General features: G+C 52.8%; 1 protein-coding gene across 2 annotated transcripts in view; it reads right to left on the minus strand.

The window, feature by feature from the left end:
- Positions 1-8,086, minus strand: part of TACR2 (tachykinin receptor 2) — a 12,900-nt gene extending 4,814 nt beyond the window's left edge. The window contains exons 1-4 of one of the 2 annotated variants that reach the window (XM_010852213.1): positions 7,256-8,005; positions 5,191-5,385; positions 1,196-1,349; positions 375-571 (exon numbers count right to left, since the gene is read on the minus strand). In XM_010852213.1, the coding sequence (XP_010850515.1) occupies positions 375-571; positions 1,196-1,349; positions 5,191-5,385; positions 7,256-7,647 (938 nt within the window). In that variant the 5' untranslated portion in view covers positions 7,648-8,005. Of the gene's footprint in view, positions 1-374; positions 572-1,195; positions 1,350-5,190; positions 5,386-7,255 lie in introns of both variants that reach the window. The other variant, XM_010852212.1, reaches the window with a different exon arrangement.
- Positions 8,087-12,330: the final 4,244 nt, after the last annotated feature.

Here is a 12,330-nt window from a genome sequence, read left to right on the forward strand (position 1 = left end):
CAAAGTCTTAACCCCCGGCCCACTAGGGAAGTAGCCAAGTCCCTCCCTCCGTTACCTGGCTCCTTCCTTCCTCCCTCTCGGCTGTCCTTCTGCCTCTCTGCCCCTCCCTCCATCTCTCTGTCCCTCCCTTCTCTCTTCTCCTTGTCCAGGTGCAGCCCCCAGAAGAAAGAGCAGGAGCAGGCGGTCATGAAAGCTGTGGGCTGGGCATTGGGCAGAGCTTTGGGGAGGGGGTGGGGCTCAATCGAGGCCCAGAGGACAGTGAGGATTATGCTGGGGGATCCCTGTGAGGATGGCAATCCCATGGGGGTGGTGAAGCTGTGCAGGGGGGTCCAGATGGAGCCAGGCTGAGGAGAGGGGCTGGGATGAAGGCTCACCTGTGGTTGAGGCAGCAGTAAATGATGGGATTGTACATGGTGGAGCTCATGGCCAGCCAGAAGAGCGCCAGGTAGACCTGCTGGATGAACTTGTGGCAGTAGATGTCCTCCTGGAAGGTGCCCAGGATGAAGTAGAGGTGGTAGGGCAGCCAGCAGATGGCAAACGTCACCACCACCAGCACCATGGTCTTCACGAACTGGTCCAGAAGACACTCCGGTCACTCCTCAGCCCGGATGCCCCAAGACCCACCAGTCTTCCTGAGGGTGAGGGTGGGGCACCCCTCATGCCAGCCTGAGAAGCCCTCAATAATCAGGTCCCCTCTGCGTCCGGAACTCAGTCCCCCAGAACACCTACTACCCATGCACTCCTGGGCCCTCTACCCAGCTTTTGCTCAGGCTGGTCTCTAGGCTCACACTGCTGTTTTTCCTTCTTAGTCCTCACTCCTCAAAGCCCAGTTCAATGCCACCTTCTCTAAAAAGCGTCTTGGATCCTTCTTTGAGCAAAGCAGCTCCCCTCTGGAGAGTGGATGAGCTCTCGCTCCTAACCCCATCCTTAGAAGACACCCTGCCAGCTATGGGTCCGCAAGACCCCCACTCGCTGCAATCTGTGTCTGTCACAACCCAAAGACCAAAGGCAAGTCGGCCGGCCTGGGGAAGCAGGAATGAAGGCTCTGGCCAGAGACTTGGGACAAACGCAAGGTACATGCGGAGTCTATACTCCGCGGCGCCCTTTCGGGGGTGGGCCCGGAATGACCGATGCCGAGGCGGGGCCAAACTTCCGGCCCCGCCCTGACCCCGTCCCCTCCGCCCCCGGAGCTCACCTTCTTCTTGGCCTGCAGGTGGCGCAAGTTGGCACCATGAGCCTGGTGCCCTGGGACAGAGCGTCTCCAGAGCGTGAGTCCGATGACACTGTAGGCGACGAACATCACCACGAGAGGCAGGAAGTAAATGAGGGCGATCACTACGAGGTGGTACCTGGAGGGAGAGTCAAGGGCCTGGGCACCTGGAGACTGCCAGAGCTCAGTCCCCAGGCCTTGCGGTGCCCCTGAGTTTTCCTGGCAGGCCACCCTGGGGCCGCCTCCCAAGACCTTGGTTTAATTTTTTTTTTTTTTTTTAAGGCAAATCAACTAGCATATGTGCCCAGTGAGGGCTTTCCCTGCCGCAAAAGGGACACCAGTGTAAGCTTGGAGTCCTTCCAAGTGGCAGACAAGTTATCAAACGAGGAAATAAATAGGAATGAAAAAGTTAACCAATACATTTTTTTAAAATTTATAATGACATTAAGCACAAATGAAAGTGGCTCAGTCGTGTCCGACTCTTTGCGACCTCATGGACTATACAGTCCATGGAATTCTCTAGGCCAGAATACTGGAGTGGGTAGCCTTTCCCTTCTCTAGGGGATCTTCCCAACTCAGGAATCGAACTGGGGTCTCCTGCACTGCAGGCAGATTCTTCACCAGCTGAGCTATCAGGGAAGCCCCATTAAGCATAAAAGAGGAAGTAAAATTACATATCCCACCCCCACCACTATTAACGATTTGGAATATTTTCTTCCAGAATCATGCATTATATGTGTGTATATACACAGGTATTAGATTATGTATATCGTCTATATCTGCATCTGTCTGTCTAAATAGATTTCCTGGAGTTGATACGTTTCTATCCTGCACCAGCATCCCTACCAGGGAATGGGGCAGTGAAGACGGGCCACACGGTTCAAGCTATCGGATCACCTCTTCCTGACTGTGAGCATTGTTGGAAACACGGCTCACATCAGCAGACACAATTTCTGCTGTGAGCAAGTGGCCTGGAACACCACTGATGGTGCTCATCCAGTCCCCGTGGAGGACACCCGGGGCTGTGTTGAGGCCCTTTTTTTTCCTGTGGGGTAAAGGACATGCCTGCTGCCCCTTCTGGTTTCTGAGTGATGCTGCAGTCACGCTCCAACAAGACCCAGGCAGCAGCATTTGGTGAATGGACCCGAGCCCCCTGGCCCTGTCATGTGACCTTCTTCTAGGAAAACTGAGGTATTCCCAAGCCACTTTCCTCCGCATGTGCCAGCCTTTCTGGGCCCCTTTCAAGAGGTGCTGCCACCTGGAGGGAGGAGAGTAGACGGGTTCTTCCCTAAATACCTTCCCTAAAACCTGAGTTTAGAATTTGACTTTCTAATTACAACATGTCTGGCGCCTCCTAGACACCCTGATCCCCATCTGTCCTCCTGTGGAGCAGGTAAGGAGAGGAGGAGCAGTGAGTGCCAGGCCCTGTCACCTTTGATTGTGAGGTCACAGATGGACCTTGAAGATCAGCTGAGCCATCTGCCTCAGTGTCCAGATCGAGGAACCGAGGCTTGGAGAGGCACAGGAAGTCTGTGTCATGTGAAACAGCTCTACAGACTTAACACCTAAATAATTTCCCTTTCACTGAGAATGAGCCCTGAGGAGTCAGAAGACCTGGGTTCTTGTCCAGCCTCTAATTTAAAGCATGACCTTGGGCAATCAGATCTCTCCTTCAGTCTCAGTTTCCCCGTTTGTAAAACATGGAGATCATCTCCACCATGCTTCCCGAATATGAGTGATGCCCCTTTGGTGCCTCATTCTTTTTTGGGTCAGTGCAGGATGGGGATTCACTCTGGGCTAAGTTCCCACCAGAAGGGAGAGCCAAGGAGCTTTGGGGACCATCTTCTAGGGCCTGCCATTATCAGGAATGGCTTCTCTCACACCTGAGACTGCCTTTTTTTTTTTGTCATTTTGATTTTGAAAGTGTATGTGCATTTTCCTGGAGAGGGCATCTGTCATTTTATCAGATCCATACACACAGAATGTGAGCCTGTAAGGATGGAGCCCCCAGTCTAAATCTCAGAAGCTCCCTAACCCAAGAATGAATAATAAATTCTCACACACAAGAAACCAAGCTTTCGCCCAAATCCTCTCAGAATTCGAAGTATCATCAAAGTATACCCTCCTAGCCCACCTCTGCCCTCTTGCTTTCTGCCGTCGTCTGAATCAGGGTCACAAATCACCGACCCCAGAAAACTGGTGGTTGGTACCTTGAATTCTCACCATTCCGTGCCTCCAGGAGAAAAACTCCATGTTAAGGTGGAAAAAGGTCTGTCTAGTCAAGGCTGTGGTTTTTCCAGTGGTCATGTATGGATGTGAGAGTTGGACTGTGAAGAAAGCTGAGCACTGAAGAATTGATGCTTTTGAACTGTGGTGTTGGAGAAGACTCTTGAGAGTCCCTTGGACTGCAAGGAGGTCCAACCAGTCCATCCTAAAGGAAATCAGCCTGCGTGTTCATTGGAAGGACTGATGCTAAAGCTGAAACTCCAATACTTTGGCCACCTCATGTGAAGAATTGACTCACTGGAAAAGACCCTGATGCTGGGAGGGATTGGGGGCAGGAGGAGAAGGGGACGACAGAGGATGAGATGGCTGGATGGCATCACGGACTCGATGGGACGTGAGTTTGAGTGAACTCTGGGGAGTTGGTGATGGACAGGGAGGCCTGGCCTGCTCCGATTCATGGGGTCGCAGAGTCGGACACGACCCAGAGACTGAATTGAACTGAACTGAAGGTGGAAAAACATCGCCCCCCAGTGGCCAGTCTCGAAATGTTCTGCTCCCATCCCTTCCCTGAGCCAGGAAGAGGGGCGAGTCCCTACATGGACACCGCCGACGAAGCATTGAATCCTGAGAACGTGAGGGTACAGGGTGAGGGCAAAGACCCATGGCAGGGCCTGACCTCGAAATACAGCAGTCCGCAGAAACAGGCTTCTCAGAGGAACGGCGCCTTCTGGCCAGTGCTCGGGACTGGAGGAGAGGTAGGGGCCGGCGTTGGGAGACAGGGGGCGAGGAGGGGCCTGAATTGTTGCCGAGATCTGGCGGCTCAGGGCTCAGAGCGTGTACAGCCTTTTATACTTGCGGCAGCCAGGCTTTTCTTGGACTAAGTCTGACGGGTTTGTTTTCGTTTGCTCCGGTTTAAACGACCACATACTGGGCACAGGTTCTGCTGCAGTGCCTCACAACAACCCCTGAGCAAGGTTCTCTTGCGAATCTCCTTTGAGAGAGAAAGAGCCAAAGGCTCAGAGAGGTTAAATGACTCAAAGGATCCTTGAGCCAGCAGGGGACAGAGCAGGATTCCAACCCGAATACTGTCCCCAGAACCTCAACCGATTCTTTATCCTCAATTTTGAATTTCCAAGGTTCTTGGGGATGACAGAGCCACATGAGAACTAGGCAAACTGAGGCCCAGAAAAGAAAAGGACTTATCCAGGGTCACACAGCAGCTGCACCGTGTCTGAGTTCTGCTTTCTGCCCCCATCCCCTAGCCCATGGTGCCTGCCTCATCTCAAGGCTATCTCCAGGCTTCTCCTGAAAACATCCCAGACTCCATCATCTGCCCTTTCTTTCTGCCTCAGTACCCTGCTACCCCCTTTATTTAAGCAAGAGTGTTGACGAGATTGGACTCTGAAGCAGGACTGCCTGAATTTAAATCCTTGATTTACCACCTAATAGCTGTGTGGTCCTAGGCCCTTAGTTTTTTTAGTGCTTTGGTTTCCTCATCTGAGAAATGGAAATAATAATAATACATACTCATACTGTTATGAGAATTAAATGAGTTCATGTATGTAAAGTGCTTAGACCAGACCTGACATTTACTGAGTGCTAAGTGTCAGTTTTAGTTGATCCTGTGCTCACATTATCCCCAGTTCACCTATGCACTCACACTTACACACTGCACACGTGTACACCATGAATGTGCATGCACGCACACACAGGCACATGTGCACACACCGTGTTCCCCCACCCCCAGGCCTTACAAAAGGAGCATCTTGCCACCGCTGTCTTCAGGCCAGGCCACCACGCACTTGGTGGCGCCCTCATCCGTGGTGATGGTGGAGTAGAAGCACTGGGGGAAGGCGAGGGCCAGGGCCACCAGCCAGATGCCAGCAATGACCGCTCTGGTGCCAGGAGCTGAGAGCCGGGGCTGGAAGGGGTGGACGATGGCCATGTACCTGTGAGCAGAGGGCGGTGTGAACGGTGGGTGCATGCCCTTCAGACCAGTCTGCACCTCCTCTTCCCACTCCAGGCCCACACTCTCCCGTCCTATTCCCCACACCCTGCTGGTGACCTGCAGAGAGCTGCCGAGCTGGTGACTGTCTTGTAGACACGTGGCACACTAGTGCCCTAAACCTCTGTCCACCTCATCGCCTCCTTCTGAGCATGGACATGCTCTCAGAAGGCCACAAGAGGGCAGTGTGGCCACACCAGAAGTCCATCTGGGGCATTGTCCTGCAGCTCCGCCCTGCTGAGTTCCTCAGCAGCTCAGCCTCTCTTCTGTTCAGAAACTTTAACAGAGCCCGAAGTTCTTCTGCACAAAGCCCAAAGCAGCTGCCTACCAGCTCTCTGCAGTGAAGGAAGTGCTCTACATATGCAGAAATGACCTTGGTCCTAGATGACCCCCGCAGCCTTCCTCCCTGGGATTAATCTGAACCTTGAGACATGGCCAGGACAATAAGACAAAGCTCAAAGCCCACCCTTTCGCTGATCCTGAGATGATATCTGATATACTACCTGCCGCACCCCAAAACACAAACCCTAGCGCTTCGAATCCCCTGCTGCTGCTGCTAAGTCGCTTCAGTCGTGTCCGACTCTGTGCGACCCCACAGACGGCAGCCCACCAGGCTCCCCCGTCCCTGTGATTCTACAGGCAAGAACACTGGAGTGGGTTGCTATTTCCTTCTCCAATGCATGAAAGTGAAAAGTGAAAGTAAAGTCGCTCAGTCGTGTCCAACTCCTAGCGACCCCATGGACTGCAGCCTACCAAGCTCCTCTGTCCATGGGATTTTCCAGGCAAGAGTACTGGAGTGGGGTGCCATTGCCTTCTCCATCGAATCTCCTATCCCCTTCCTGATATTTTCCCATAGCCCTCATGACCTCAAAATACAATGTATAATTTATTTAGTCTTGTATTTCTATTTAAGTTTTCACCAGGGCAGGCATCTTTATCTGTTTTTACCTGAATGTGCAGAACAGTGTCTGTACATAGTGGGCACGGGGGGAATTTCTTCCTATGACTAAGAATGAATGAAGAAATGAATGGACACGTCTCCATTATTACCATCCTGACCTGAGCCACCGTCTTCCCTCCCCTGAGTTACCTAGTCAACCGCCTCCTGCCTGTCTGGACTCCTGGCTCCACCCTGCCCTCTACAGTCCGTACTACCCACCCCCCACCTGAGCTTTAAGGCGGAAGTTCCATGAAACCACACTTTTCCCACTGCTGTATATTTCCCAGCGCCTGAAACAGTGCCTCAGATACTTATTGAGTGAAGGAAAGTCTTAGGTGACTTTCAGATCTGCTGACTGATCACTCTTTTACCCTCCTGTCCCCTATTGCCTGCAGAGGCTCAGTCTGCAGCCCCAGAGATACAGCACCTGGGAGGTAATTGGCCCCATTGTAATTATGTGGTAACTGCATGCAGTGTTTAATTTTCCCCTCAAATAATCTATCTAGGAAGAGGAAACAATATAAGCAATTTCCTTGTAAAATAAAGAAACCAAAACAAAAATCAACTCCAGAGAAGAACACTCCAGAAGGTCCGTAAAACACTGTTGTTCTTCCCCTATAGCCTTGAACACCCATCTAGGGCAAAGTTCTTTCTCGAGTCTAACCTTATCCTTTCTCGTCTCAGTTCCACAGTCCTCTGTGAAACTATTCCAGATGCATAGTTTAGGATCATGAACAGGTTAGGAGGCAATTAATTCCCTGGGTTCCACATTTAACTTGCTGTGTGACTATGGGTGTGTTATCAGCCCTGTCTGAAGCCAACACAGTGAACCGGCTCCCCATAACTGCCCCACTACCCCGCTGCCCCTACTTGCCTGTCAGCAGCAATGGCAGTCATGGAGTAGATACTGACGAACATGGCTGTGATGGGGAAGAGGTTCTGGAAGTAGCAGAAGGCACGGCCAAAGTACCAGATGTTGTGGCTGGCGTAGACGAAGTTGAAGGCAGCGTTGAAGGCAGCCATGCAGAGGTCGGCCAGGGCCAGGTTGACGATGAAGTAGTTGGTCACCGTGCGCATCCTCTGATGGGCCAGAATGATCCAGATGACTGTGGCATTGCCTATCACAGCCACCAGCACCAGGGCCAGGTAGGCTGCGGTCCACAGTGCCAGCTGCCAGCCGGGCATGGAGAAGGCTGTGATGCCCGTGGCATTGCTGTCAAGGCCAGACGAGATGTTGATATCGGTCATCATGACACAGGCCCCCATGGCCGCCTCTGAGTCTGGCACAAGGGGTAAGGCTCCTTGGCTCCCTCCAGGCCCTGGTGCCCTGTGGGAGCACACAAATCCTCTCTGAGTGCGGGGAGCAGGAGGAGTGGGTGCCGAGCCAGGCGCGTCCAGGGAGCCGGGGGGTCACTCCCAAGTCTCAAACAGAGATGAGTTAGGCTGAGCAGACAGCCGGGTCCAGAGCCCTAGGCACTTCAGATTCCCATGTCCTGGCCAGCCTTCTCCAACGTCACGTGGATATCTAGAATCCAAGACGTGGTCTCAGAGTAAGAGGCATCCTTCTAAATCATCAGCGTGTGTCTTCACTGCAGAAATGGAAAAAGAGATTCCAAGTGGGGACCAGCCCAGGTCATGTAGTAAGTTGGTGATAAACTCGAACCCAGGTCCCTCCTAATGTGGTTCAGGAGACATTAGGGATCAGACGTGCGCAAAGCAGCTGTCTGGATCCCGCAGGTCAGTTGTGCAGCAGGCTGTCTCTCCAGGCGCTGGGGTGCAGGCGGGGAGGCCTTCCCGCTGCTCTCCGGGCGGGGCCGTGTGGTGCAGGGCGACGAGGGCCTTGGCAGAGGTGCTGTCTTCTCACGAGCTGGGGCTTTGCCTCCGCCCTTCGTCCCACCTCCTGCGTGGATGGCCGGGCTTCATCTCTTGAGGAAAGATTTAGGACTGGCTGCTGAGGCAGGGAGAGACCCAGGGAAAGTTGAGGGGGTGGCAGGGGTGGGGCCTGGCATGGAGGGCACAGTCCTCAGCAGGGTGTTTACATTCAGTGGGGCCGGAGCTACATCTAGAATGTGACTAGGGGCATGGGCTTGGGAGCCTCGGGGACTCCAGGCAAGGACTCCTAAACCTTTCCGAACTTCAGTTCCCATCTGAAAAAAATAGGAACCATACAGCATGCATCTCACAGTGTGTTGGTGAGTTTTAAATGAGATAGTGTGTGTTAAGTCTGATTAGCACAGGAGCTGACACATAAAAGGCGTGACAAGGAGTCGCAGCCCTGTGGGAGGCCCCCGGGCCTGCTCAGGGCTCTGTGACCAAGACGAAACCCAAAGCATGTCCAACACGTTCTCGGGTGATGTTAATGCTGCTGGCCCAGGGACCTCACTTTGAGAACCACTGTCTTAGGACAAGGACAGGGGTCACCGCCTCTCCTGTGAGCTCCAGAAAACCCCGAGGGGCGGCCCGCAGACTCCACTCTTGGGCACTGACTGTGTGATGTGTCGGGCACGGCCTGAGGCTGCTGTGTCTGAGTGACTGTATGTGTATGTGACTGGCATGTGTAAGCGCGTGCACATTTGTGCACCTGTGCACACCTGTGGGGGTGTAGACCATCAAGACCCAGCAGCCTCAGAAGGGCAGGGCATGTCGCTCCTTAACGCTTGGAGGGTTCTCAGTCACCAGCACTGGCAGCCCTACTGTGCTAAGGGTGTGCTGTCTCCTTGGACTCCAGCCAGCTTCCGGGGACCCCTACTCTTCTTGTGGGTGTGTATACTGTAGGACCCTGGGCCTCCTGCCCTCCCAGAGTCAGCTTAGGACACAATGGCTCCCACCCTGGCCAGGCCACGGGGCAGAGGGAGGCCTGTTCCCTGTCTGGATTGGGCCACCAGCCTCTGTTTGGACAACTGCCTTTTGCTGAACGACCTCTGCCTCTGATGTTTTTTGGCGGGAGAGCCGCAGACACTCCAGTTTGGGGCTTGTTTGTCTTATGCGCCGCTGACCAGGGTTTTGGAGGCAGAATGTGTAGAAATAAGGATGTCAGCTGGGGCAACCTACTCTGTTGGCGGTTCTGCCTCCTCCTCCAGGCTGTCAGAATGAGTTTCAGGCACAAGCAGAGTGCAAGGATAAGACACCAAAGCATGTGTCACCCATCAGAGAAGCCCCAAACAGTACCCGTTTCTCCTCCCTGCCAGCATCCCACCACCTCCAGTGTTTACGTGAGGATTATGTTTTGGAGCTGTTAAATCTAAGAGTTTTATTTCCCCCTTAAATCATGTGCTCTTGTAGCTTTCCAACTATGTACTGGTGGCCTCGTAGAAGGAGAGGGTGGGGCCCGCCCTGGACAGAGGGGCGCACAGAGCTGGCCTGTGGAGTCCATCACTAAACAATGGCCGTGAAAGCCGGTCTTTCTCAAGACAGGAAAACATTCCGAATTCCTTTAGCTCCTCTGCACACGTCCAGACTCCAGTTTGGTCTTCGAGGATTTGTATGGGAAGTTCCTGCCACCAGGAAGTGGAGGAGAATGCTGTCCATCAGTCTGTTTGGATGGGCTGAGCAGCAGTACAGGTTGGGTACCCCTGGCAGGATACTCTGGTTCCGACTTTAGAGTGCAGGATGTTTATTAAGGAGCACATGGGGTCAACCCCTGAGGAATGGAGGGGAGAGGAGCCGGTGAGGGCAAAGGGGGTGGCTGAGCAGTGATGGTGAGACAGTGGCCTTGGACAGCCCCAGGTCGGATCACTCTGAGCTAGAAGGACCCCTTAGAGTTACCCTCATGGTTTGTGCTATTGTGGTTTTGAAGCTGGAGTCCTGAAGACTAGAATGGGAGAGGAATTGTATTTCAGGGAGTTTGGAGGAGACAGTGGGAACTGCTGCAGGGGTAAGGGATGGGAGAAAGAAAAGGGTTCTAGGAAGCACTGTGGCCGAGATGCCCCTCAACAGTGTCCCAGAGATGCCTTTGGCAGTCGCCTGACCATGTCTCTGGCTGGGCTTGCACCACCTGGTCACGGCTTCAGTGGGTCACATGCGGCGGCAGGTCATGTGGTCACCACGAAGTTCACCTGGGCTGGGCAGAACGAGGACGAGGACAGCACAGTGAGCCGTTTATTTGGGTGAATGAATCCCATTGGAAAAATCAGCCTTCATTCCGAAACTATGCCCTTCTTGCTGTGGGGGTTAAAATATCCTTTCTCGCATGAAACAACGGAGATGGCAGATGGTAGTTGCCTCCTGGTTCTTCTTTTCCTTGTATGTCTCTTACTCAATGGAATACCACGCTGGTGAGCTGTACGGTTCCCTCAACTAGGTGTTTTTATATTTTATTGGTCCATGAAATTCAAAGACACAGGAGCCCTGATCTAGTTCCTCATTTGGAGAAGAGAGGGGGAGCCCCGGGTCCTCTGGCCTGTGAAGGGGGCCGCTTCCTGATGGCTTCCCCCGTCCTGCACAATCTGCAGTGGCTTGCCTGCCTCCGCTCTCAGGAAGCCACTTGGTCATCTCCTTGTCACACAGGTGGGGAGCTCCTCAGGGCCTGGGCTGTGTCTAGTTTATGTCTTTTCTCCAGGAGAGCAGCGAGCATATCACAGGTACCCTCTACATGCAGACTGAATGAAAATGATGAATCAAATTTAAAATGACTCAGAGGTGAGGGATGGTAAATTGTATATATTGCATATATCATCTATTTATCCATCTATCTATCTATAATGCTGCGGCCTAGTGGCTCAGTTGTGTCTGACTCTGCGACCCCGTGGACTGTAGCCCATCAGGCTCCTCTGTCCATGGAATTTTCCAGGTAAGAATACTGGAGTGAGTTCCCATTCCTTCTCCAGGGGATTTTCCCAACTCAGGGAGCAAACCGGAATCTCCCACATCGCAGGCAGATTCTTTACCATCTGAGCCACCTTGGAAGCATCTATCTATAATAGGTAGATACACATCTAATAGAGAGATAGATACTTTACAGATAGATAGATGTGAAAACCTTAAACTAATGGGATTGGCAGTGATGGGATTTTACGGAACTTTGAGTGGGCAGGGCAGTGTAAAACCTGGCACATTGGCACACAGTAGGTGCTCGATAAATCTCAGATGAGTACATGAATAACAAATAATGGATAAAGTTTAGGACATCACCCGGTCAGGGGTGTTGGGAGTAGCATTCTTATTTTCACAGAATCTAAAGCTTAAACTAAAAAACATGTCAGTGTAGGTCAGGCAGAGAGTTTGGAGGATGCTGAGTGTTTCCACAGCATCTCAGGATTTATTCCTCACAGTTTGCCTCGCCTTGTCCACAAACCAGAGGGTCCCAAGCTGGCCCCTTTAGAAGATGAACTCTGGGCCCCCCACCCCCCTGGCCTGAGCATCAGTGGCCCAGAATCTGGGACTTCAGCTGGGAGAGGGAGAGTTGCAGTCTGCCAAGAGCACGCGCTGCAGCTGACACCTTTTTTAAACACTGTGAGTGTGATGGGGCGGTGCCTCCCCCTAAAAGCCTGAAGTTTATCTAGCCAGAGAAGAGAGGCCGTGAGTGTTTACATCTGCTGTGGTGCTGGTGTACACAGAGCTCAGAAGCTCTTAACACCAAACGGGTTCATTTCCCAACATCAGGTTTCTGCAAAATCTGCCCATCTATGGCAGGCCGAGGAGGAAGTGGGCGAGGCTTGCCTAGGAGGGGGTTGCTAGTTAGATGACTGGGGTCATCGCAGAGGCAGCCTGGGTGTTGCAGACAGAGGGGGCTTGGTGTCTGGCCTGGTGCTGGCAATTGTTCTGTGGTGAGGAAGAGGGGAATGCGTGAGGAAAGGGAGGGGACAGAGGGTCAGGGTTTCTGCTGAAAGGCCTGAGTCCTGGGCCTTGCACGGGGTCTCTCAACTGGACTGGGAGTTGAGAGACTCCCTGCAATCATCCCGGAGTTAGGAGAAAGCGTCATGTCTCTACCTTCATGAAGCTTCCAGTCTG

The sequence above is a fragment of the Bison bison genome, unplaced genomic scaffold (assembly GCF_000754665.1).
Source record: "Bison bison bison isolate TAMUID 2011002044 unplaced genomic scaffold, Bison_UMD1.0 scf7180017864309, whole genome shotgun sequence".
NCBI lineage: Eukaryota > Metazoa > Chordata > Mammalia > Artiodactyla > Bovidae > Bison > Bison bison.